General features: G+C 43.5%; 2 protein-coding genes across 10 annotated transcripts in view; both read left to right on the forward strand.

Annotated features, from left to right (window-relative positions):
- Positions 1-2,142: 2,142 nt before the first annotated feature.
- pnpla3 (patatin-like phospholipase domain containing 3) lies at positions 2,143-24,959 on the forward strand. The gene is made up of 9 exons (XM_079816356.1): positions 2,143-2,520; positions 7,222-7,454; positions 16,192-16,257; positions 20,238-20,447; positions 21,239-21,299; positions 21,407-21,607; positions 23,172-23,304; positions 23,446-23,553; positions 24,170-24,959. Exons 1-9 carry the CDS (start codon positions 2,334-2,336, stop codon positions 24,438-24,440), a joined length of 1,470 nt encoding a protein of 489 aa, XP_079672482.1. The 5' UTR covers positions 2,143-2,333; the 3' UTR covers positions 24,441-24,959.
- A 707-nt stretch (positions 24,960-25,666) lies between these two features.
- The window catches only part of ttll12 (tubulin tyrosine ligase-like family, member 12), a 61,671-nt gene continuing 59,656 nt past the window's right edge, over positions 25,667-27,681 (forward strand). For 5 of the 9 annotated variants that reach the window (XR_013816591.1, XR_013816593.1, XM_079818017.1 and 2 more), the window contains exons 1-3: positions 25,667-25,842; positions 26,029-26,183; positions 27,186-27,384. Coding sequence is in view for 4 of the 9 variants with exons in the window: in XM_079818017.1 (XP_079674143.1) it covers positions 25,708-25,842; positions 26,029-26,183; positions 27,186-27,384 (489 nt within the window). In the remaining 5 variants the exon portion in view is untranslated. Of the gene's footprint in view, positions 25,843-26,028; positions 26,184-26,342; positions 26,593-27,185; positions 27,385-27,681 lie in introns of those variants that run through there. The other 4 variants (XR_013816592.1, XR_013816594.1, XM_079818019.1 and 1 more) reach the window with 4 other exon arrangements.

Consider the following 27,681-nt stretch of genomic DNA (forward strand, 5'->3'; position numbering starts at 1 on the left):
GGATCCTCGAGCATGCCCGTTCTTCATCAGTTGTGTAAATAAACAACACGTTTCTGAAAGTACAACTTAAACGCGGCCGCTGAGGGAGAAAGCTGAATGCATTCATGCGTTGATACAATAATACAGTCATCTTTTTATCATGACCATAATCATTTTACCTGCCAAGTAATTAGCACACATTTTATTGTGAATGCATGCACACTTAAAGGCCCACTGAAGCATTATTCAATGTATTGTAATTTCCACTGAAACAGGAAGACAGGGCGGGACATATCAAACTGCTCCTCCCCTTGTTTAAAATAGCCAATAGCATTTAGTTTACATTTAGAGCTCGGTAAAGCAGTTCCTCCTAATCTCTAACCGTTTCGCCTTCATATATCTTCTAGAATTCAAATAGGTCTGATGCGTTTTCTGTCATGCGCCAACTCACGCATATGATCCGCTCTGTGCTATCGTGTCTCTGGAGCGGAGACTTCATTCGCCCCAATGGAAAGCATATTTAGGGTGCTTTCACATCTCTAGTTCGGTTCATTTGGTCCGAACCAAGGGCAAACAATTATACATTGTAGCATTTTTTCAGCTTTTTTGGTTCCTTTTCAAACCACACTGATTGCTTTGGTCCGAACCAGCTGAAACGAACCAAAATGCCGTCACATGACAACATCCACATCACTCATTGGCCATGGCGTATTTCCTAAACTGCGACTGCGCGGGCTGGTTTTGTCCCTGGCCATAATCTATTACATTGTTTGTATACACCACAATATGCAAACAATACATTTATATAATGAAGCGCGGATGTGGCTTATAAACGTTCTAATGCACTGCAAACGGCGAGCGCGCATCGCTCTCCACTTCAAGCGAAGATTGCGTTGTTCTTGTGAGTTTTTGAAAGTTGGGACCTAATATGGTCATCAGACCAAATTTCTATGAGGCTCCGCCCCTCCTCACTACTCCAAGTTTGTCTGCGATCTGCCATGCTAAAGTCCAAACTGTCAACAGACACTTCCTCATCACATAATGCACAGCGCAGCTGACTACGGCAGCTGGTTTAGTCCAAAAATGATCAGTACTTTTTGCAGTTGGTTCTGTTCGAGGTCGTATCACGTTCTCACCACAAACAAACCGCTCCAGAGTTAGTTTGAAATGCTTGTTTGGTCCGCTTTTGGTGCGCACTCGAGTGCGATTGCTGCTTTCACACCTGACCAAACAAACCGCACCAAAGGGGAAAATGAATTCTAGTACGATTCAACCGAACTAAATGAGGCAGGTGTGAAAGCACCCTTACACTGTCTGAATCGTTCCCTATCCCCTATATAGTGCACTGTGTGCAAATTCACAGTGTAGAAAATAGTAAATGTGTGAACAAGTGACCGATTTTAGCCATAGCTTTAGAGTCTGTTTATAATGTAGGGGCGGGGCTTCAGATTCTAGAGAGCATTTGATTGGACAGAAAATCTGATGAGAAGCTGAAGTGCAGTGTGATGTCATCAAAATCACTGATCCATATTGGCGGAAGTGAGAGACTGTGTTTTGAAGGCTTATATCTTCTAAATGCGCATTTTGTCATTGTTTTGAAACACAGCTTATTGATAACAGTGAGACTAACACATTCATACTAAACGCCAAAAACTACATTTGTGATTTCATGGGGACTTTGAATACGAATGTATATACTAGGCTATTATTACAATCTAGGCTATTTGATTGCAATTTTTAGCATTATATAATGCATACTACCAATGTTTAATGATAAAAATGAATATCAAATTACTAAAGAGTGTTTATTTATGCTGCAAAATGCATTTATTGAGATGCATTCAATTCATTCAAGTGACTTTTGCCTCACTGGAGACATTTGTACTCTAAGAATTATAATCGTTTAGGTCTAGAAGTATTGATATTTTATATATAAATGATGAGCAATAAAATTGCTTAATGTCATAATTTTAAACTATTGTGATTGGTCTGGCTCGGCGAATGTAACACCAACCACGTGACAACTTTGTGCAGCATATGTGCAGTCCAGAGCCATAGAGAGAGACTGAAGAACCTAAAGAAACAAGCCCCGCCCACCCAGGACTTCGCTGACTGCTTTTGCTCTTTCTATGCATGTAGCAAGTTCCTGGATGGGCGGGGCTTGTTTCTTCAGGTTCCAGACTGCACATATACTGCACAAAGTTGTCACGTGGCTCAAATGCTGACAGATGCAATAACAACTCGAGAGCAAAACTCCTAACAGCAACTCTTTCTGCGCAGAGACAGGCTTCTTTACAAAAGACATGGTATTCGTTACAACGCGAGCAAGGACAGCCTGAGATTTTGCAGCAGTCATGTTTGATTTAAAGGGAGGATGGAATCTGTCGTTCGCTGGATGCGGGTTTTTAGGGATCTATCACATTGGTGTGGCGAGCTGCCTTCTGGAGCAGGCGCCGTATCTGATCCGCGGGGCTACTAAGATCTACGGAGCCTCCGCGGGGGCTCTCACCGCTTCCGTGCTCGCTACCGAGGCATGTTTAGGTATGCAGAACATCAACTTGCCCCGTTCGAAAGTGCTGTCTTTGTAGTAGGCAGCTTACTAGGCTTTAGAGTCATTCTTCTGTAGCATTCTTCTGCATTTTGCTGCCTTAAAGTCACTATCTGAAAGTAACTATACTAGGGTGGTGGTTAAGATACCCATATTTTTTATTACCAGTTGTTTTTATGTTTAAGTGGCTCATCATGACCAGAATGCATTTTTTATTATAATGATAAATGGATGATTATTAGATGACACAACATTTAATATATATTTTTTCTGAAACTGTTATTTACGTATTATTTATAAACTATTATAGTATTTATTAAAGTTTTCATTTTAATTTCAGTTGAAGTCATTTTTATCTTTGTTTTTTAGTTTTAGCAAATTTTAAACTTCAACTTAGTCACTCATTTTCTAATGGACGAAGAGACAGGACCTAATTTGTCATCACATCTCATTCCAAGACAAAAAATTTTGAGCAATGCTATCTGCATTCATTTTATAGCTCTATATTTATTTTACTCCCCAAACCAAACACCTTATCACTGTTGACTTTGCTTACAAGATGGAATATCGAACATCTCATACGTTATTTTGGCAAAAACGACATGCAACCAAATTCAAGGTTATTTTGGCTAGAAGTGGGTTACTCACAGCCGGACTCTATCGGGTCTATAGTTAAGCGAGATGGTGAAATGACGACTATTGCTTCCTGGGCTGTGTCATTTGAAGCATGACTAAGCTCTCCAGAGCAATGTGAGAGCAATAAAATGAGCTTCTGTTCTGAGAATGTAATCCAGAAGCTTTTTCTATTGGGTATTATTTAAACAAGAGCCAGTGGGTCACGTTGCATTGAAGTGTCAGTTATGTGACAACCTTAAATATTGGAGTTTTCTTGTTGCAGTGTCCAAGAAGTCTGATCAAATAATTGTACTCTTGATTTATGCAGTAGTTTAGAAGGCAAATTATTTCATTTAAGCAAGCATAATCAAATACAGTTAATGATTCTGAAACCATTATATAATCTTTGGTAAAACTCAAAGGTGGAAGTGTGTGTGATATCATCTGCATGACTGCATTCTTTCACTTTCGTGTTGTATCTGAACTAGAAAGCTGATTCAGGCGCTAAGCAACCTTTGGTTTATTACAGGATCAGAGATTGTGTGTATTGCTAAGAGCAAAGATGAAAATTAATGCAGAAGGGGTTCAATCTTCAGCTGGCTGGCAGGAGCCGCCACTGACAGGTCACGTGACTGGTCGTGAAATCCTCTAAAATATCATGTAAAAGAACATTATCATATCAACAGATAGACAGGGCCGAAGCCGAACACAAAACACAAAATCTGTTAAAAATCGATGTAGGGCTGCAACAACGAATCGATAAAATTCGATAATTAAAAGAGTTGGCAACGAATTTCATTATCGATTCGTTGTGTCACGCGACTATAATGCCCCTCAATAAGACGCGGAGATGTATGGAAGGCCAACAGGGCCAAAACGTGTGAAACACGTTTTGTCCCTGTTGGCCTTCCATAGAGATGTTTGAGTATAAAAAAAGCACGGTTGAGCGCAAAGCAGAGTGGAAGCGGGCGAGCCGTGCTGTACCCGTCGTACCACGCAGCGGAAAAGCAAACCGAGCTGAGCCGTACCAGTTGAAAAGCGCCATTAATAAATCGATAGCACCACAGTGGTGATTCAGTACCTAAAACGAAAACATCTTGGAGTCCTTGATGAGGAGGAAGGGAGTTCAATAGCAGGGTAACGTTAAAGGGTTAGTTCACCCAAAAAGTAAATTTCTTCCATTAATGACTCACCCCAATGTTGTTCCACACCCGTAAGACCTCCGTTGATCCTCGGAACACAGTTTAAGATAGGGCTGTAACGATTTGACCAAAAATAAAAACCTTGATTAATTGAACATCTGACCTCGATTACGATTAATGAACGATTATTTTTTTATTACTTTTTTTTTTTTTTTTTTTGCCCTCATAAGGTTTTTGAGTAAGTTCCTGATAAGGTTGGTGCTGTAAATATTTTCTACTATTAAAGGTGGATTTTTTTTTTCCTAATGAAAAAGTGCATTTCTTTGTGATTTTAAAATACTTGAAGGAAACGGTTCACTTTCAGCAGTTATTGTCTATAGGGCAGATTTCTGTTTGTTGAACATCAGATACAGATAAATTAACACTGTAGGCCTACATTACATTTATTTGAATGCATCAATGAGAGAGTGATGGTGTGTGTGTGAATTACTCATACCGTCTCTATTCATTATTAAGCTGTGGTGTGTACTTACTGCAAAGGTATTAAAATGTATGCCTATAACGATTGAGTTTCTAAGCTATTTTATTGACTTTACTTTAGTCACAGGACAGCGTTTACACTGCGTTTCTCATGCTCCTCTGCGCGCGATCTTCACGCGACCCAGGTGAAAGGTCTGCCTTCAGGGCGCGCGCGCGTGTTGTCAGAGACACGGCTCGGCTCTCTGTGTCACAGAAAGAAGCTGAGCACTGAACGGATACGTATTGTTGTTTTTGAATAGTGCACAATCACTTTAAATGTTGAAACTGGCAAGCCTTAAACGCATACTTGACAAACTTTATGAGCACGAAAGTGAAAGTGGCTTCGGGGCTTGCGCGCGCCGTCTCTGTGTGTGTGTGTGTGTGTGTGTGTGTGTCGGTGGCAGCGCGTATAGGCTATAAGAACAGCAATTAACTGACCTGTATAAACTGTGTAAAACATGCAGCTACTATAGTGATTCTGGGCATCTATAAACACAGATAACCGCTCCTGCATCTCTCTGTGTGCCCGCAAACTGCACTTGATGTGACTGACGGGGCGGAGTCACGTGAAAACCGAAATAACCGACATGGGAAAAATATGTCGGTTAGAGGTTCTGAATGTCGGTTTCGGTTATTTTTCGATTAATCGTACAGCCCTAGTTTAAAATATTTTAGATTTAGTCCGAGGGCTTTCAGTCCTGTGAATGTAAGTCTGTGCACACTTTGCTGTCCATGTCCAGAAAGGTAATGAAAACATCATCAAAGTAGTCCATATGTGACCTCATTTGGATAGTTAGACTCTTTTGAAGCGTCGACAATACATTTTGGTCCAAAAATAACAAAAACTAAGACTTTATGAAGCATTGTCTTCTCTTCCGGTTATCTTGGAATCCGCGTTCACGAGGCCACAGTGACGCTGCAGACGTAAGACGCTGTGACGTGTTATCTGGTGCAACAGAGCTTCGTTTGTAGTCTGAGGGAGACTCAGTACAGCGTGCGTCTCCCTCAGACTACAAACAAAGCTCTGTCGCACCAGATAACACGTCACAGCGTCTTACGTCTGCAGCGTCACTGTAAAGTCACTACAACATCCCACTTCTGTTCCGTTTGGAAGTGAGGAGCGTGACGTCCCACCAGTAGCTCTTCTGGTGCTTGTTTACTCGTTATCCAACTTGACAAGCATGACAAGTTAGCGTTAGCTTGTTAATAATAGTTGTAAAGCAGGGGTGGTATAGTTTGCAAGACTAAAGACACGTTTTTAATCACTTGCCTTTTTTGGCCCATTCATTTTCGATCTGATGTTAATTTCGTTGACAAATAATTTGTCAATATTTTAATCAACAAAATTTTTCACAGACAAATACGAGACGAAAATCAAAGCCAGCTTTGAATGCAAAAACTATGACTAATATCTATTGTCATTTTCGGTCAGCATTCGGTCTTAAAGTGACAGCAGTCCATTAACCTGCTTCCATTTGTGCTCTTAATATTAATCAAACAACAAAAGACAGAGAAAATCACCTCTTTAGTTTGAATAAGGATTCATTATATTTATTATACATTAATTATTTAATCTATAAGGACTGTTGTATACAAGTTGTTATAAAGAATCATTTAATTGTTACATAATATTTGTTTATGTTACAGCAGTTAAATCTGTGTCTGTATTGCATGTTTAAACTTTAATATCATTCATATTAATAGGTTAATACAGTAGATGTTTTCTCCAGGAGTATATAATGGGTTTGGACATTTTAGAGAATGTTTTAATGCATTACAATTGAACTAAACCCATTAAATTTAGTTTGTGAGTGTGTGCGTCTGAGTGTAGTGTAGAGAACAAGTTCTAACATCCTGTTAAGTTTTCTGATTAGTATTTTTCTTTATTAAAAAAAAAAAAAAAATATATATATATATATATATATATATATATATATATATATATATATATATATATATATATATATATATATATATATATATATATATATATATATTTATAGATTTAATGTAGCAACCTGTGCACTTTCTGAAGATTTTTTGCACTGTGAATTTGTACTGTCAGTTCTGTTTTTGAATAAAGGATTAGAAATTAATGCTTTTAAAAAAATCTGATTCATCGATCAATCGAAAAAATAATCGACAGATTAATCGATTATTAAAGTAATCGTTAGTTGCAGCCCTAAATCAATGGTTGCCTGACTGCCAGCCACTGGCAGGTCATGTGACCTGCTAGAATCAGACTGCCAGCTGCCACCAGCCACTGACAGGTCACGTGACCTGCTGAAGATTGAACCCCCACTCCAATAATTTGCAATATCTGTATTACAATCAATTTTTGTTCATCTTATGTTTTTGACTTGTCCTTTTCATATTGCTTAAATCACTGTTTGTGTCCGTTTCATTTTATTGCTGTAGAGAAGTGTTGTGAAGATGTCATCAATGTTGCCAAGGAGGCACGGAAGCGTAATCTGGGCCCTTTGCACCCAACATTCAACATAGTAAAGGTGCTACGTGGAGGCCTGTATCGCGACCTGCCGTCCAATGCGCACACACATGCCTCTGGGCGACTGTGTGTGTCACTTACACGGGTCATGGATGGACAAAATGTTCTAGTGTCGGACTTCAGCTCCAAAGATGAACTCATCCAGGTTAGGGCATCACTTTTACATAGAAACAGCTGAGGGTTTGATTATGTGTCAACACTTTAATTACCCCTTTTATATACCTTTATCTACATGGAAATGATTTCATGGGGCCATAACATGACATGAAATCACACAAATTCTACATCTCATGATGATAAATGCTCTTGAAATGATGTCATTAAATTTTATTGGAGGAGTTCCCAAGAATCATTAGGCAAATCCAAGTGTTTGTTCATTTATTTAATTTGAAAAGGAAATGAAATAAGTCATAGTTGAAGTACTAAAATGGCTGAAACTAGAACTGAAATAAAAATAAATTAAAGCGAAATAGAAATATATATATAAAAAAAAGCACAATATTACTAAAACCTCAATTAAAATTTAAATAAAAACAGAACATATAAGCTCATTCAAAATCATACTATAATAGCATTTAAATGCTGGTTATTGACATATTTTGCGATTCGATTTCAATTCACAAGCTTGCGATAAGATTCAATATCGATTAATTGGGGCCTATCAGGTACAGAACATGGCAAATTCAGTCAAGGAAAAAAATATTTCTTAACTAATTTCTTAACTAATGCTAATTTTTATAATATTAAAGGTTAAAATTAACTGATTTGTAGGCTACTTGCATTTAAATTACACATAAGGAACCTTTTATAATAATGTTATAATAATAAATTTTTAATATATATATATATATACTTGTTTTTTTTATATAAACATTTGGTTACACTTTATTTTAAGGTGTCATTGTTACAGTGTAATTATGTATTTAAGTACTGAGTAATATTAATTATCAACATGTACTTACTATAGGTTTATGGTAGGATTAGGGTTTGGTTGAGGGTTAGTTGCATGTAATTATACACAATTTACTGTTATTACTATGGTAAGTGCATGTAACATATCGTCGCTGCCCGATGAAACTCACGTATGTCCAAAACGGTTACTTTTCAGAAAGTGAAAAAATTCACTGTATTTCAAAAGTAGTTGAATGTAGCGTTGTCATACTTGGTACGGCATCTTTACATGTAACCATATTCTTGCCAGTGTAATGATATAATCAACATTTGACCAAAATTGAGTTTAAATGGACATACGTGCATATTTTACAGTAACGGTGGTCGATACGCGTTCTTCCGATCATTAATAAGAAAGTCACGTTTCATATTGACAGAGGAACACGTGCTGGACATTCTCAGCCTCTGGCAAGCGGTGATAGCAGTATGAGTGAGGCATGTTCTAGTGACAATCATGACAGTAGCATTACAGGCTATAATTTGATCAGTTTGACTAAGAAAAAAAAAGTTTGAATCTTATCAATGAGACCGAGTTTATTTACATACTAGCAAGCAAACTAATCTGTGAAGAACTAGATTAGAACTTAACTGTGGAGAGCTTCAATGTCGTACTTTCGGCTATCCAGTACTGAGCTTCGATGAAACTTCGCGAGACCGGCGAGATGCTTCCACAGGGCGGGAGATACGAGGCGTGATTGACAGCTTTGACACCAAATGGATATACGTGAAAATCAGATGACATGATTTCACAACTTTTCATTGGCCATTTAGATATGTGAAGCATACTGTATACGGAAATGAACCTGGACATTCAATCCGTCGAAAAATCTCAAAATCGGCAAAATGGACATGCGTGGTTTTCACCGGACAGCGACGATATGTAACAAGGACACTGTAAAATAAAGTGTTACCAAACATTTAAATGGTGGATGTCATAAAAACATGATGTATTTATTAAAAAAGGTTAATGAATATGCAATATAGTGCATATATTTAGCAAAAAGCTCCTCTAGAGTTAATTTTTCTAGCTGACCAACAAGTTTATGTTCAGTGAATAGCTTTCTTGAGTTAAATGTAACATTGCATTACATTTACAAGCTGTTCCCATTCAGTCGGTCACGTTCGACGTACGTCGGACGTACCGACGAATTGGGATCACTTCTGGGAGCCCCTATCAGCTTCGAGCTATCTAGAACCGGCCAATGAACAATTGGCGTGCAAGATTTGCATCTCGCGCTCCGCCCCGCGCCGCGGGTATAAACAGGAAGCGAGAGCGAATGCACGCTGTCATTCACTTCGGAGCCACACGGCAGATGAAGAGGACTCTCAACGCAAGACTGCTTGAGTTTATCGCTGCTATCAGCAAGCTTTATTTAGACCGGAGAATCCAGAGGAGACGAGTGTTGGAGGAACGGCACATTTCAGCGGGATCCGCGCTGACTCATCGGCTGCCTCTGCAAACAGAGAAAAACTGCTGTTTTCACAGCAACGGGCAAACTGTTGGTCTGGTTGGGCGTTTTTCCTGTTTTGAGTACAGGCACGGGCTGCACAACAATCCCGTGCGCTGTCGCGTTTCCCCCTGAGTGCTTCAGCACAGAGCGTTTCCTCACAAAAAGAGTTCACGGGTGACGTGCCGTCCTTTTCAGGATGTCTTACCACCCGTGCGTTTCTGGATGCGGTCGTTCCCTGTCCCCTGCTGACGGTCACAATCGCTGTCTCACGTGTTTGGGCACACAGCACGCTGAGGCGGCGTTTGTGGATAGTTCATGTTCCCACTGCGGGAACATGACTATCGCGGAGCTAAGATCGAGACTCTCCTACCTCCGGGCTGGGGGAGTCCCCTTACCCATCCCACGAACCAGGGCTGCCCCTAACCCGGGTGGACCTGCTTCTTTGGATGGCCAGGGTGATCTGAGGATCACGTTTAGGGCAAACCCGCCGAGTCAATCTTCGCAGGCCCCTATTCCCTCTGCTTCGCAGCCGGTAGAGCCTCCAGGAGAACCCGCTGGACCCTCCCACGGGAGACCAGTGGTGACTTTTGGAGCTCCAGCAGATGAACAGATGTCAATCGCTGCATCGGAGGAGGAGTTTCAGTCCTCGGGGGATGAAGGTTCAGTCGTACTGCCTCCCTCTGGGAGAGTGGCAACGGCTGCACCAGACCCTGAGATGGCTGCTATGCTTTCCCGGGCCGCCGAAAGGGTTGGGCTCGAGTGGAACCCTCCACCGTGTCCCGAACCCTCTAGGTTGGACGATTGGTTCCTCGGGGTGGGTCGCGCTGGTTTTCAGCGTCCCGCCCCGACACCTTTCTTCCCGGAGGTGCATGAGGAGCTCACGAGGTCGTGGACGGCACCTTTTTCTGCCAGAAACCGGCCGAGTGACTCCTCCCCCCTCACTACCCTCGACGGCGGGCCAGCCAAGGGTTACGTGGGAATCCCGCCAGTGGAGCGTGCCGTCGCGATGCAACTGTGTCCGGCGACCGCCTCTAACTGGCGCAGTGACCCGCGTCTCCCGTCCCGGGCCTGTAAGTTCTCTTCCAGTCTGACTGGGAAGGCTTACAAGGCCTGCGGGCAGGCTGCGTCCGCTTTGCATGGCATGGCGTTGCTTCAGGTCCACCAGGCCCAGGCACTCCTTGACATGCACGAGGGTAGGCCTGACCCAGAGCTCCTCCGGGAGCTCCGGACGGCGACGGACCTCGCCCTCCGGGCGACGAAAGTCACCGCCCGTGCCATCGGTCAGGCGATGTCCACGCTTGTGGTCCAGGAGCGTCATCTCTGGCTTAACCTGGCTGACATGAGGGAGACCGATAAATATCGGTTCCTGGACTCCCCCATCTCGTCAGCTGGGTTATTCGGCGACGCGGTCGAGAGCTTCGCCCAACAGTTCTCGGCCGCCCAGAAGCAGACGGAGGCGATCAAGCACATCCTGCCCCGGCGGCCCGCTGCTGCCTCCACCCCGCCGCCGGCGGCAGCGCCTCCAACTACTCGTCGCCGAGGACGTCCACCCGCCGCCGCCTCCGCCCCCGCCAAGGCACCGCAGCAGCCTTCCACCAGCCGACGACGTGGGGCCGGCCGTGGGAAGGATGTCCAGCCCGCTCAGGCCGCTGCCAAGCCAGGTGGCAAGCGCCGTCGCAAGCGACCCTGAGACGGGCCGCCCAGAGATGGAGGAAACTGCTCTGAGGGAGATGGCTGCAGCACCACTCCTTCCCCCGGAGGAGGGCCGGGGGAAAATCTTTTGTTTGTCTGTTCCGCCGCTGGTCCCAGTGCCAGCGGCACCCAAAACATCAATAAAAGAGCAGTTTCCAATATCTCTGGGTGCCAAGAGAGCGCGCTTGGCGGTGGTCGACGCTCCCATGCCTCGCCACCCTCAAGTACCTCTCCCTTCGCCAGCAGGGGACGCCGGCTGTCGGGACGCACACAAGCGGCCTCCCCACACTCGCACGTCCCCTCCGCGGATGCAGGTAAGTGTTGCACAGCACACTCAGATCCCGCTTCGGGCCGCTCCCATGCCGTCCGAGCCGGATCCCTGCGTTCCGCCTCGCTGCCCTGCTGCGGGTACGTCCGTGGTGCCGATGGTCCCCCTTGCTCGGAGTCTGGGAGCCTGGCTAGCGCTTCCCAGCCCGTCTCGGTGGCTCATCCGTACCATCAGACTCGGCTATGCGATTCAGTTCGCCCGGCGTCCCCCCAAGTTCAGGGGCGTTCACTTCACGACTGTAGTGGTGGCGAACGCCCCCGTGCTCAGGGCGGAAATCGCTGTCCTACTGGCGAAGGACGCGATAGAGCCGGTCCCTCAAGCCGATATGAGGTCCGGGTTCTACAGCCCGTACTTCATTGTACCCAAGAAAGGCGGCGGGTTACGACCGATCTTGGACCTGCGATTCCTGAACCGGTCCCTTCACAGGCTGCCGTTCACGATGTTAACGCAGAAGCGCATCTTCAGGTGCATCCGTCCCCGAGATTGGTTTGCAGCGATCGACCTGAAGGACGCGTACTTTCATGTCTCGATTCTCCCTCAACACCGGCCCTTTCTGCGCTTCGCGTTCGAGGGACGGGCATATCAGTACCGCGTCTTACCCTTCGGCCTGTCCCTGTCGCCCCGCGTCTTTACGAAGGTTGCGGAGGCGGCCATTGCTCCCATGAGAGAGCATGGCGTTCGCATCCTCAACTACCTCGACGACTGGCTGATTCTTGCCCAGTCGCGAGAGCAGTTGTGCGAACACAGGGACAAGGTGCTCAGTCACCTCAGCCAGTTGGGACTTCGGGTCAACTGGGAGAAGAGCAAACTCTGCCCCACGCAGAGGATCTCTTTTCTCGGTATGGAGATAGACTCGGTCGCCATGACTGCGCGCCTCACCGAGGAGCGCGTCCAGTCGGTGTTGAACTGCCTGAATTCGTTCAGAGGCAGGACAGCGGTTCCACTGAAACATTTTCAGAGGCTCCTGGGGCATATGACATCCGCAGCCGCAGTAACGCCGCTCGGATTGCTTCATATGAGACCGCTTCAACGCTGGCTACACGATCGAGTCCCGAGATGGGCGTGGCACAGCGGTTCCCTCCGCGTCCAAGTGACTCCGAGGTGCCGCCAAACCTTCGGCCCGTGGTCGGACCCTCTGTTTCTCCGGGCGGGAGTTCCCCTAGAACAAGTGTCCAGGCACTCCGTTGTCTCCACGGATGCCTCATCCACGGGTTGGGGTGCCACGTACAACGGGCTTGCAGTTTCGGGTCTGTGGACGGGGCCTCAACTGCAATGGCATATCAATTGCCTCGAGTTGTTAGCAGTTCGTCTTGCACTCAGCCGCTTCAAAGTGCCGCTCAGAGGCAAGCACGTTCTGGTCCGGACGGACAACACTGCGGCCGTAGCGTACATCAACAAACAGGGTGGTCTACGCTCCCGTCGCATGTCGCAACTCGCCCGCCATCTCCTCTTGTGGAGTCAGAAGCATCTGAGGTCGCTTCGTGCCGTTCATATTCCGGGCCTGCTCAATCGTGCGGCCGACGAGCTGTCACGTCAGCAGGTACTTCCGGGAGAATGGCGACTCCATCCCCAGGCGGTCCAGCTAATCTGGAGTCGTTTCGGGGCCGCACAGGTAGACCTGTTTGCCTCCCCAGAGACGACCCACTGTCAGCGGTTTTATTCCTTGACCGAGGGGACCCTCGGGTCGGATGCCCTGGCCCACAGCTGGCCCCGGGAAGAACGCAAGTATGCGTTTCCCCCAGTGAGCCTTCTTGCGCAGACTCTGTGCAAAGTCAGGGAGGACGAGGAGCAGGTCCTGTTGGTCGCTCCGTATTGGCCCAACCGGACTTGGTTCCCGGAACTAGTGCTCCTTGCGACAGCACCTCCCTGGCCCATTCCTCTGAGACAGGACCTCCTGACTCAGAGACGGGGCACCCTATGGAACCCGCGTCCGGACCTCTGGAAACTCCATGTTTGGTCCCTGGACGGGACGCGGAGGTTCTAGGTGACCTACCGCAAGCGGTAGTTGACACCATTACTTCCGCTAGAGCCCCCTCTACGAGGCGCCTCTATGCGTTGAAGTGGAACCTGTTCGTCGACTGGTGCTCTTCTCGCCGAGAAGACCCCCGAAGATGTTCGGTCGCATCTGTGCTTACCTTTCTACAGGATGGGTTGGAGCGAAGGCTGTCTCCCTCCACCCTCAAAGTCTATGTCGCCGCTATCGCCGCTAATCATGAGCTCGTAGATGCAAAATCTCTAGGTAAGCACGATCTGATCGTCAGGTTCCTTAGGGGAGCGAGGAGATTAAATCCACCTCGTCCTCCCTCCATACCCTCTTGGGACTTAACTCTGGTGCTAACTGCGCTACAGAGAGAACCTTTTGAGCCTCTGCAGTCAGCTGAGTTGAAAGTTCTGTCGTTAAAGACAATACTCCTGACTGCGTTGGCCTCCATCAAGAGGGTAGGGGACCTGCAGGCATTTTCGGTCGACGAATCGTGCCTGGAATTCGGGCCCGGTAACTCTCATGTGATCATGAGACCCCGGCCTGGATATGTGCCCAAGGTTCCCACTACTCCCTTCCGGGACCAAGTGGTGAGCCTGCAAGCGCTGCCTTCGGAGGAGGCAGACCCAGCCCTAGCTTTTCTCTGTCCCGTCCGTGCTCTCCGGACTTACGTGGATAGAACGCAAAGCTTCAGGACCTCAGAGCAGCTCTTCGTCTGTTACGGAGGACAGCAGAAGGGAAAGGCTGTCTCCAAGCAGAGGATGTCCCACTGGATAGTGGATGCCATCGTCTTGGCTTATCAGTCCCAAGACGTGCCCTACCCGCTCGGGTTAAGAGCCCACTCCACTAGGGGTGTTGCCTCTTCCTGGGCGCTGGCTCGTGGCGCCTCGCTGACAGACATTTGTAGAGCTGCGGGCTGGGCGACACCTAACACGTTCGCTAGGTTCTATAGCCTCCGTGTAGAGCCGGTGTCTTCCTGTGTGCTCACTTCCCATAGTCAGTAACACCGAAGTACCCGTTCTAGTGTCGGCTTGCTGCGCCATTCCCTCCCCTATGGTACGGATGCGTGCGCTTTTCTGCTCCAGTCGAGTTCCCCGGAACGGCGAACCCTGTTGAGTCCTCCGCAACCCGCGGCAGTCGGACGTGGCGGAGCGTTCGACGCCAGGTCTAACACTCGTATGCATTGGTGGAACTTGTGTTAGGCTGGGTTCCGTATGTAGTGACCCCCACGGCGGTCCCATATGTGTATTCTTCCACGGTACGGCTCCCTACGGCGAGCCCGTGTCTTCCCTCGGCAGAGCTCCTCTGCCGTCTCAGGTTCGTATTGTCTCCCTCCTAATTGGCCGGGGCCACCCCTGAGACTTCCGTATGTTGTGCTGCCCACGGCCAGCCCATACGTGTATTCTCCACATGTTAACTCCCTCTGGGCATGATGTGGCTTCCGCAGCTGCCTTCACAGGCACGCTTTCCCAGCGTTATCCAATACAGTCAGCTGAGTGGGTCTTGCGGAACAGCAGCTTTGACTCTCCCTGCGTGAACCTACCCGCCCGCATCAGATCGGGGTCTGTGGGGCTCATCGCTGGGCGCTGGAAGTGGTAGTAACTATGGCGTTTTCCATAGGGGATCCCAATTCGTCGGTACGTCCGACGTACGTCGAACGTGACCGACTGAATGGGAACGTCTCGGTTACGTATGGTAACCCTCGTTCCCTGAAGGAGGGAACGGAGACGTACGTCCCGTCGCCACAGTTGCTGTACCATCACTGCAGGTCGAGCCACTACGTGTGGCTCCTCAGTGAAAAACAGCGTGCATTCGCTCTCGCTTCCTGTTTATACCCGTGGCGCGGGGCGGAGCGCGAGATGCAAATCTTGCACGCCAATTGTTCATTGGCCGGTTCTAGATAGCTCGAAGCTGATAGGGGCTCCCAGAAGTGATCCCAATTCGTCGGTACGTCCGACGTACGTCTCCGTTCCCTCCTTCAGGGAACGAGGGTTACCATACGTAACCGAGACGTTTTATTGACGTCTTTCCATGGTGACATGATATGGATTTCAGTAAGTTGTACTGTATCTTTCAACACACCTTCTGATGTTCATTCATGTTTATTTAGTGCTGTAACTAGTAGTAAAGCAGAAGAGATGATCAGTTAATGTGTCACTTTGCTTGATCTGAGGCGCAACAGCAATCTGTCACACCACATTAAAGAGCGGCAAAACGATGTTTATTGTTTAATTTTCATAATAAAAATGACACATTTTGGTTAGTATCATATCAAGTAACAAAGCTATTGGATGGGAGGCGCGCTACAAAGCTTTGTTTATTCGTCAACTGAAAACAGCATAGACTATTATTGGGATTTAAAAATGTATATCGGTCTTCAAAATCAACCAGCCCTAATAAATAACACTGCTCTAACAGGATTGAATCTTCACTTTCTCTTTTTCACACTCTATTTTCACGTTCTGTTTTCCATTCCCAGGCTCTTATTTGTAGCTGTTTCATTCCTGTATATTGTGGTTTAATACCTCCTGCCTTCCGTGGTGTGGTAAGTATTAAAGTTCATAACAGAATTGATGTCATTTTTAACTTGACCTAATTCATGAGGCACTGTATGAGGTGACATGGCTAGAAAGTTGGATTTATTTCATATGGGAGAATTGGGACATGGAGTTCATTGCACTGAATGAATTCAGTCACTAGGGCAAACTGACCTAACATGGCATGAATAAGAGTATTAAACGTGCTTATTGTTTTGATCAAGAACTGTTACTTAGTGTGTCTGCAAATAAACCACCCTCCTCTCTGTACATTGTGTTCTTGTTCTTTAGAAAGGGGAGGAGACGTCAATGTATAGAAATAGCTGAGAGGTCAAACTGTTTGTGTAAAGGTTCATCTCTGTTTGCCTTAACAGTTACAGCCCAGTGCTGTTCATTATTTAGTAACTATATGGCATAATGTTCTAGGACTTTATTCAGGCAATACATATGATAGTTTACTCATACACAATTACTAATCATGACTTGCATTGAAACATTAAAACCAGATTAAAAGAAAGATTCTATCAAAACTTTTAAGTAGCTTAAGATGTGGCTTGAGTGGTTCATTTAAGCAGTGAAGTTGACCTGTTAGGACAAATAAAGGCCCTTATGTAAGTCTTGTGGTCTGATCACACCACCCACCCTGAACTCAGCCACACTGGGACTCGCAGTAGCCTGCAAATACCAGTGTCTTGGCTCATTACAAACAATTCATTTCACATCAGGGATCAATAAAAGTACTGCTATCTGGCTAGCTATCATTTAGTCATTATGACCTTGTGAATGTGGGGTGGTTTCCATGAATGCTTATTTATATATTTTTTAAGTATTATACATTTAATATTTAAGTAATATAAATGGAATAAAAAATTACCGTAAAGCTCTTTTTTCAGAACAGTGGAAGAGAGGCAAGGTAAAAGTTTGTGGGTGGTCTTGACATTTTATATGGAATTTCTGTTTAATTAAATAAATTAAAAAAAGAATACTTATAATCTTTAAAGGTGCACTATGTAACTTTTCCGTCCGCTAGAGGTTGCCTGTTCAAAACAAAGGCGTAGTTTGATGACGCCACGTTTGAGCGCAGAATCTTGGGACATGTGGTCTTCACCTCACAGCCGGCGGAAAATAATCGGGATAGGACTCAGGCAGAAATAATGTTCATGGATGTGATTATTAACGTTACTGTAGTCTGAAGCAGAGCAGGACCAAGTGTTGTGGAGCTGAGCAAGGCCACTGGAGCGATTGTTATTGAGAAGAGCGGCGGGACTTTTATTATGACACAGTCTCCGGTGGGACTTTTATTATGACACAGCTGCCGGCGCCACTTCCGGTTTTCCGGACATGAGTATGAGGTAACACAGCTCTGTTTATCATATTCGATACATCTGAGTGTCTTGAAAATTATGTTATGACGTTAAGCCTTGTTTATACTCGATGCGTCTGCAAGAGCGCGAGGGTGCGCGCGGCAAAAATGGCGTCAATGCGGAGTTGGCTGTCGTGCGCGTTGGGTGCGCAAGACCCCATTTCGCCTGGCGGTGTGCAGCGCATTTTTTGTAACAGCGCGCGCGACTCCGCATCCGAAGATGAACGAGTTCTAGGCGAATCTAGCCGAGCATGACGTCCGGCACCCAGTTTGCACATACAAATTAGGTGCTAATATTTACAAAATGAGCCTACAAACGTAGAAATAAGCCCTTTTAAATAAAGATCCATGTTTAATAAATAAAAGATTCACAAAACTAAATGAAAATGTTTAGTGAAATTAGGAAATATTAAGTTAAGAGATTGTTAATTTAGTTGTATACATGTGTGCATATATTTTGTTATCATGTCGCAAGTAATATCAAGGTTTATTGAGTTTTACACAATTCTTTTGTAGTGTGGTTTTCGGTGAAGTGTACTAAAATAAATATCATCACCTGTGTACATTAGCCCACTTCTTCTCGACGCTCTTTCCTGATGGTTTATAAAACAATTACTCCGAGTCGCCCTCTGTCGTTTCAAAGAATAGCACAACGGCGAGCCCGTCAAGTATAAACGCCTCGTCCGTTTGGGGAGGAGCGCGCGCAGTCAGCGGAGGCTCGCGCTGCGGAGCCAGGCGAAAGTATAAACAAGGCTTCACTCTGTGCGTTCTCTTGGCGGCTGCTATGACACTTGTTCACACTGCAGTGAGAGTAAAGCGTTTCTGCAAAATAAAACCGGAAACCGAGGGGAACGCAGATATGACGACATCGACAGGCGACTCCCTCACACGTCCCGGGTCCTTGGTTAAAATAGCAATTTTCTCAAAATTTACAAATAGTTGGAAACATTTGGGATATTGCAAGTACTCAACTGAACAAAATATATAACACTGGCCTAGAGGTTTTTGGATATTTTACTCCAAAAAATGTACATAGTGCACCTTTAAAAGAAATCTAAAATTATTATATATTCAGCTTGTTGACATTAAGTCAGAGGCTGCATGTACTATTTGTACTTTTAATTTGGAAAAATTTAAAAGGTATATATACTACTAAATGTATAAAAACAGAATGTATATATTTTTTAAATATATATATATTTATATATTTATATATATATATATATATATATATATATATATATATATTCAATTCAATTCAAATTTATTTGTATAGCGCTTTTCACAATACACATTGTTTCAAAGCAGCTTTACAGAAAGTGCATTTCATAAATGTACATTGAAAAATGTTAGAAAGAGAATGTTAAAGAAAAATGTTAGAATAAGTTAATCAATCATCTATTATTTTAGGCCATAACAACGCTGGCGTTTAGTCGTCTCTTCACAGGCGTCGAGTCGTCTCATCACAGGGCATCTGGGCATCTCCATGAGAGGCTGGATACAAACTGGAGCTGACGAACTAGTTACCTCGGGACTAGTGTCCCGAGATAACAACAGAGAAGCAGATGGGAAATAATTAGCATAGCTGCTGTTCAGAATATTAATGCTTTTGATCCGATTTAACTGTAGTATAAAACGTATTTATAATGTGAATGCTTGGCTAAAGAGATGCGTCTTTAATCTAGTTTTAAACTTGGACAGCGAGTCTGAACCTCGAACAATATCAGGAAGACTATTCCAGAGTTTAGGAGCTAAATGTGAAAATGCCCTCCCTCCTTTAGTGGACTTAGATATCCTAGGAATGACCAGAAGCCTCGAGTTTAGTGATCTTAAAGAGCGCGATGGATTGTAGGGCGATAGAAGATCCGTTAAATACACAGGAGCTAAACCATTTAGGGCTTTATAGGTCAGTAGCAATACTTTGTAATTGATACGGAACTTAATAGGTAACCAGTGTAGAGATGATAAAATTGGTGTTATATGATCATATTTTCTTGACCTAGTAAGAACTCTAGCAGCTGCGTTTTGGACTAACTGTAGCTTGTTTATTGATGATGCAGGACAACCAGCTAATAAAGCATTACAGTAATCTAGTCTCGAGGTCATGAATGCATGAACTAACTTTTCTGCATCAGAAATAGATAGCATGCTACATAGCTTAGCAATGTTTCTAAGGTGGAAAAATGCCGTTCTTGTAACATATGAAATATGATTTTCGAAAGACAAGTTGCGGTCTAATATAACACCCAGGTCTTTTACTGTAGTGGATAAAGTGACAGGACATCCTTCCAAGTTAAAGTTGTATTGTGAGAGGTTTTGTGGGCAGTTTTTTGGACCAATAAGTAATACCTCCGTTTTATCTGAATTTAATAGCAGAAAATTACACGTCATCCAGTGTTTAATATCATCAACACACGCTGTAAGTTTAGATAATTTAGCGTTTTCATCTGGTCGTGATGAAATATATAATTGAGTGTCATCAGCATAACAGTGGAAATTAATTCCATGTTTTCTTATAATATTACCAAGTGGCAGCATATATATTGAGAAAATATATATATTTACATCAAAGAATGATCAATAAGACCTAAAATAACAAATTTCTCCCTTTTTCTTTCTCATCAGCGTTATGTGGATGGTGGAATCAGTGATAATCTGCCACAGTCAGAACTGAAAAACACCATCACTGTTTCTCCGTTCTCAGGAGAGAGTGATATCTGTCCAAAAGACAATTCCACCAGCTTCCATGAACTGCGTTTCACAAACACTAGCATACAAGTCAATCTTGACAACATGTACAGACTGAGCAAAGCCCTGTTCCCCCCAGAGCCCAAAGTAAGAACACCAAACACACACATTCACATGCCTGAGCTGCAATGCAATTGCACAATCACTGTCTTTAATGTGCCTTTGAGAAACGTGCTCAGTGGCTGTTAAATGCACAGTGGCTGATAGATGCACTTTTGATCTTCCTAGAACATGCACAGTACATTTCACATTTTCAGATTTCAACATAAGCATAAAACTTAAAGTTGGCTTGGAACAGAAGTTGTGATAGTCTTTTTTTCCCAAATGTGATGCATATCTGAGTGAAACGGCTTCTCCAACAAGAAAATAATATAGGGCGGGAATTGATTGGATGGTTATGGTTTGCTATTGGTTGATCTCATGTTAGTGACAGGTTGTCCCGCCCTCGCGCCAGTAAACATATCATCAGAGAAAAGAAGAGATGTGCACGAATAAATCATTTATAATAAATACTACAATATTCCATAAAAACAAGAATTATCAATGTTTGATTTCATGGTGACATTAAGCCTCTTAACTTATTTACTGTCAGATTAACAGTCTCACTTTGATGGATATTTTGGATCATTTCATTTATTTTATAACAACATCTTAGTTTTCACCCGCTTTTCACGATCATTTCTGTTATTTCTATTAGGTTTTAAAGGGTTAAAAAACCATGAATCCAGAGTTGTGTAGTAAGAAAATCCAAATGAGCTATTTCAATGGAGTCACAATGTTCATATTTATCTAAGCATAATTTTTAATTGCTTTCATTTTTAATAATCAATTAAATCATGGCTATCACACAGTGAAATATCTCTGCATGTGTTTGGCAGGTGCTGGCAGAGATGTGTCAGAGTGGGTATAAAGACGCCTTCCGATTTCTCCAGGAAAACAGTGAGTTTTATCTTTAGTATCTCTTTATCTCAAATGTTCATTCATACATTATGCCACATATGATACATGCTGCGGTTTAGAAGATAACCGGTGATGTCTCTTTATAGATTTGCTACAAGCGGCATGTCCAAGAGCAGACATGGCTCTGATTCAGACCTCGCCCACCTGCTGCTGCCCAGGCAATAAGAATCCAGTCTTGGTAGAAACCACAAAAGAGTGGGTGCTGCGGAGACTCCGCCTCTTGAGAAAACACCACTGGTGGTTGGATGAACAGCTTGTCGATAATCTGCCAACGCCCATTAAGAAAGGTAGCCGGATCAGGCAGTCACTGAAGTGCTGACCAATCAGAGCAAAGTAGACCAATCACAACAGACTGGGCCAGCTAACCAATCAGAGTGGACCAATCACAACAGACTGAGCCATCTGACCAATTAGTGCAGAGTAGACAATCACAACAGACTGGGCCATCTGACCAATCAAAGCAGAGTAGACCAATCACAACAGACTGTGCCATCTGACCAATCAGAGCAGAGTAGATCAATCATAACAGACTGGGCGAACTGACCAATCAGAGCAGAGTAGACCAATCCTAACAGACTGGGCCATTTGACCAATCAGAGCAGAGTGAATCAATCACAAAAGACTGCCATCTGACCAATCAGAGCAGAGTAGATCAATTACAACAGACTGGGCGATCTGACCAATCAGAGCAGAGTAGACCAATCATAACAGACTGGGCCATCTGACCAATCAGAGCAGAGTAGATCAATCATAACAGACTGGGCCATCTGACCAATCAGAGCAGAGTAGATCAATCATAACAGACTGGGCGATCTGACCAATCAGAGCAGAGTAGACCAATCATAACAGACTGGGCCATCTGACCAATCAGAGCAGAGTGAATCAATCATAACAGACTGGGCCATCTGACCAATCAGAGCAGAGTAGACCAATCACAACAGACTGGGCCATCTGACCAATCAGAGCAGAGTGAATCAATCATAACAGACTGGACCATCTGACCAATCAGAGCAGAGTAGACCAATCATAACAGACTGGGCCATCTGACCAATCAGAGCAGAGTGAATCAATCATAACAGACTGGGCCATCTGACCAATCAGAGCAGAGTGAATCAATCATAACAGACTGGGCCATCTGACCAATCAGAGCAGAGTAGACCAATCATAACAGACTGGGCCATCTGACCAATCACAACAAACTGGGCCATCTGACCAATCAAAGCAGAGTAGACCAATCACAACACACTGGGCCATCAGACCAATCAGAGCAGAGTAGACCAATCACAACAGACTGAGCCATCTGACCAATCAGAGCAGAGTAGACCAATCCCAACAGACAGGGCCATCTGACCAATCAAAGCAGAGTAGACCAATCCCAACAGACTGGGCCATCAGACCAATCAGAGCAGAGTAGACCAATCACAACAGACTGGGCCATCTGACCAATCAAAGCAGAGTAGACCAATCCCAACAGACTCAGCCATCTGACCAATCAAAGCAGAGTAGACCAATCCCAACAGACTGGGCCATCTGACCAATCAGAGAAGTGTAGACCAATCCCAACAGACTGGGCCATCTGACCAATCAAAGCAGAGTAGACCAATTCCAACAGACTGGGCCATCTGACCAATCAAAGCAGAGCAGGCTCTCAGAAAGGAGATGTTTAGTGAGATGTATATAATGTATATTTGACCTTGGATGCATGTAAAAAATATTGTAGGAAACCTCCAAAACAAAAATAGGAACTTTTAAAATAGCACAATATGGGCAATTTAAGCTGAAGAATGTACTGTTTTGACTGTAAACTGTGACTATGTTACTTTAGTCCATACTATATGCTTGTGTTAACAGTGTTCTGCGAGGCCTGCAGAGAAAAGCATGGTCTACTGTCCCAGGTGACTGGTTTGCTGCCTCTGCGCGTGGCCTCCTACATGCTGATGCCATACACACTGCCAGTGGAATCAGCATACTCTGCAGCTCAGAGGTCAGGATCAGCACTTACACTCATTGAACTCTCTGTTGCCCAGTGACTCCAATGTCTCCAATTCAAGCTCTGTGTGAATGTCAGAGTGGTTTATCCAGGTGATTTTTTTAACTTCGGCTGTGTACTGTCCATGTTTGAAAGGTTTTGGGAGTGGATCCCAGAAGTCCCTGCAGATGTGCGCTGGCTTGCTGAGGTAGCAGGCGGTGTTTACAAACTGGCTTGGAAAGGTGCAGCGTCAGATACAAGCAGGTAAGATCCCTCAGGAGTTATTCGAGGTATTCTTAGCTTCAGACGTCTGATGCATAAGGCACACAAAATGGGAAAAGTTTCAGGAGTTTCGAAGTCATCATCTGATTGCATTCTAAAGCATTTCCAGGAAGCGTGTTTGTCACGTTCTTTAACAGTCTGCCTGGAAACAAAGCCGTTGTGACACCTCATGGAAGAAGACAGCCATTTTGTGTACAACTATGACAATGAGCTCTTATCAGGATCAACTGAAAGCTGGATCTTCAGCATTTTTGGAGACTGATGCCCCATTGTTGCAGGACATCTGCAAGATGTTTTTGAATGAATGTTTTATTGGTTGCACACCGGCCTGTTATCGTGTCAACTTTATATTTTCACACACCTAAATGTGATGCTGAGCAAAACAAATTATGATTGTTTTCTTTACATGTCAGTCAGATGATGGCCTCTTTGAAATATGTTATGGAGTCCAGACTTTTCTGCTGTCAGTCTCGGTCTGGCTTCATGATTTGGAATAAATATGTGAACTATAAGTTTTACCTAGAATGAGAAATGAGAGATCAATGTTATTCCTCAAAACAGCCAAGATCTAAATGTCTTGTCTTTTTTTATTGTGCAGTGGCGCCCCCTTGAGAAGATGTGTGAGTGAACCACCAATGGATTTACAGATGCCTGTCACGAACTTCAATGGACACATACCTCATTCTGCCAGCAACCTTGATAGTTACAACTGGACATTTCCGGGAGACTTTAATGCGGCTTCTTCTGTCAAACCACCGGACAGTCCTATGAATAACACCAGCCCCTCCTCTAGGCAGATGTGCTTTCTTGTTGGCTCACAAAGTAATCATGAGGAGCAATTGGACCAATGCAGAAACTTTTCAGCTTAGGAAACTATATACATGACTGCCTTGGTCATACACGTCAAATTTAGGCAATGGGAGAGATGAGTTTGAGTATTTAAATGCTCTGGAATTCAGCGTCTGGAAAGCAGTCCTCCCGTGACATTTTGAGCATTCTCCAAATGTGCCTTTGTTCTCCATTCAGAACCAAAGATGTGTTTTGTAGTTTGTTCTGTTGTATCAGCGTGTACCTTGTGTTTTACTGATGTGGACAGTGTATATATGTCAGAGTTTACATTATAATTGGTGCTAATACTTTTCTAAGACCTCAATTTACTTTGATATGTGCCAAAGTCCATCCCACAAATGTGTAGGCCTATCAAATAAAAGTTTGAGCAAATTAATCTTGTTTTTGATTTCATATAGCATGCATTATTGCTCCTCAGCCTGTTCATCTTCCTTTCTCACCCCTCACAGCACTTTCTTGGCAAATGGTGATGGTTGTACTGGTACTGGTACTGAATATGATAAAAGAGAATGTGTTGGTATTAAAGAAATTATTATATTAATATAGTGTGTGTGCGTGTGAAAACATTTTGGTTGCGATTTAATGTAAAATGTGTCGCAAATATTTGACCATATGGTCATTTTACAATCAATTTGTAAAATAAGTTGTTCTGACTGGTCGATCGAGACATTTGCGTTGTCTTTTTTTATTTACAGGCGCCATTTTACGAAATGACCTCTGATGATATTTTGAGCATAAAACGTTTTAGATAAACAGAAAAGAGTTGTGAAGAACAACAAACCGGTAAAAAAGCCACAACGAGATAATTTGAAATAGATTAATGTTAAATTGTAGCTTAAAAGTAATTTGGAATTCATATGAAATAATAATAATACATAAAGTAATGCTATTGTGGTGTTGGTCTTGTTGCTAGGACGATTGTTTTTGTGTGTTTTTTTATGTTATTTTTTTACATTCTGTTTTTCTTACCGGAATCATCTACAAGTACGATCAAATAATAATAATTTTAACTTCATTAATTAATTGGTTGATTGATTTATCTTCTAAGTAGCTATACTAATTATGACTCAACATTATACTTAACACAGTTAATTCAAAGTAAAATTGAAAGGATAAAAATGTAATTTTATATTACGTGTCCCACTCTTTTTTTTTTTTTTCTTTTTTTTTTTTTTTTGACTGCTCGGACTCGTTTATAATACGACGCTCTGGCCCTTTAAACTTGTTACCCACAATGCACCGCTGCACAGTACACACATGTGAGTTGTCAGAAACAAAACTAGCAAAATGCAGAACGGTAATGTGAACGGAGAGGAGGATAAAGATTATCAACTCTTCCTTTCGCTGCACAATCCCGCTTTAAAGGCGGCCAGAATCCCTCCGCTTTACTGGAAGAGTTTGCATTTAAAACTTGCCAATGAGGTAAAACACACAACCATCACTGCTGTGAATGTATGCGTGCCAGTTTGACAGTGGACGTCATTTTATTTTTATGAAACTGTAAATAGTTCATACATAGTTTTATTGTACCGTCCCATAAAACCAAGTACCCAATATTGATTGAACTAGTATGGGGAGGTACATTCGTAGATTTCCCTTCTCTTTTAGGTATTTGATGCAGGTGAGGTATTTGGGATTATGCAGGTGGAAGAAGAGGAAGATGAAGATGAGGACAATGTACGCAGAGCCAATGCTGGAGCTGAGATGGCTTATAAAGTGATTGTGACCAAAGAGAGTGGCCTGCATGCTGCTGATCCCACCAGGTGAGGGCAGCAGTGGCTCATTAGTTTAGGAGAGGATTTTAAGTATATTTCTTGTGTTGTTATGTAACCAGCTACTCCTCCCCTATCACTCTTTCTTTTGTAAGCTATTAAGTTACTATTATTAGTCACCATATGTCCAACAGAAGTGTCACCACCCACACAGGAAAGAGAAAGTTCATCCGAAGCAGGTGTCTCAGAGATGGAAACAGGGTCTTTATCCAGTCTAGATCAGTTTCTTGCCACAGGGGCTGGTAGCAATTTTCTAGTAGTCTAGATTTGATAAATATGCACACAAAAAAGAGAAGATTTATATGGTTAGTAACAGGTGTCGGATGTCAAGTTTTACCACAATGATTTCCTTTAAGGGTGAACGATTCCTTTAACAATGTGCAATGGATGGAGGCAAAAGGTACAAACACTTTCACAAATTACAGTGATAATAAGCACGTTTTTTGAATCACCATGTTATATGCCCTTACAAAAAATATGCTAGATGGGACGTTGATGTCACGATGCTGAATGATTAACATGTTAATATAATTTTTTGAGTTATCATGGTATATAAAAACAGGGTATTACCTTGGTACATGTCTAAGATAGTATGTGCTATGGCATATATGGGAGAAAAAATGGTAAAAAACATGGTACATATCCATAAAAACATGGTATTACATGGTGGAAATTTTTGAGAGGTTTTTTGTGTGCAGGCTTATTGCAGATTTGTGTCATGAAGGCTTTGATTTTTTGTTGTTGTTGGTGTTATTACATTTACTTTTATATGCATTTACATTTATGCATTTGGCAAAGTGACTTGCATGTACGGTGTTAAAGCTATAATAATAATTATTATTATTTCATTCATTTATTAACTTTTTTTTCTGATCATGCTTTGCCATTGCCCACAACCTTGCCATTGCTAGCGCTATGCTCTACTGTTTGAAAATTAGCAAGAATGCTTGGTTTTGTTGATTTTGAAAATGTTTTCTCTCTTTTGGGTTGTAGTGTGTTTCTCGTCGATCACGCCTGGACGTATAGGGTGGAAAGCGCCCGTCAGCAGCTGCTGGAGATTCCCGGACTGCTGATCCGTATGGCCAGTCTGATGGGTCTGCCTTTCCACGGAGAAGCTCCTGATCCGGACATCGTGGATCTGGTGCTGGACAACATGTGGCAATACAACCAAACCTATAGACTTTCCCAAGGGGTAAGAGAAGGAGAAAATTGTATTAAAGGGGCTATATGTAAGAATAATTATGTATTAAGCGCCTTTTTATTGCCAACGTGTGAACAGCTTGTAACGTGACTTAAAATTAATGGGTTAATGAAGGCCTTCTGAAGTGAATCGATGCGTTTGTGTGCGAAAAAATCCATATTTAAAATGTTATTAAAGGGTTAGTTCACCCAAAAATGAAAATTCTGTCATTAATGACTTACCCTCATGTCGTTCGACACCCGTAAGACCTCCGTTCGTCTTCGGAACACAAATGAAAATATTTTAGTT

This window comes from Gobio gobio (genome assembly GCF_949357685.1).
Source record: "Gobio gobio genome assembly, chromosome: 5".
Lineage (NCBI taxonomy): Eukaryota > Metazoa > Chordata > Actinopteri > Cypriniformes > Gobionidae > Gobio > Gobio gobio.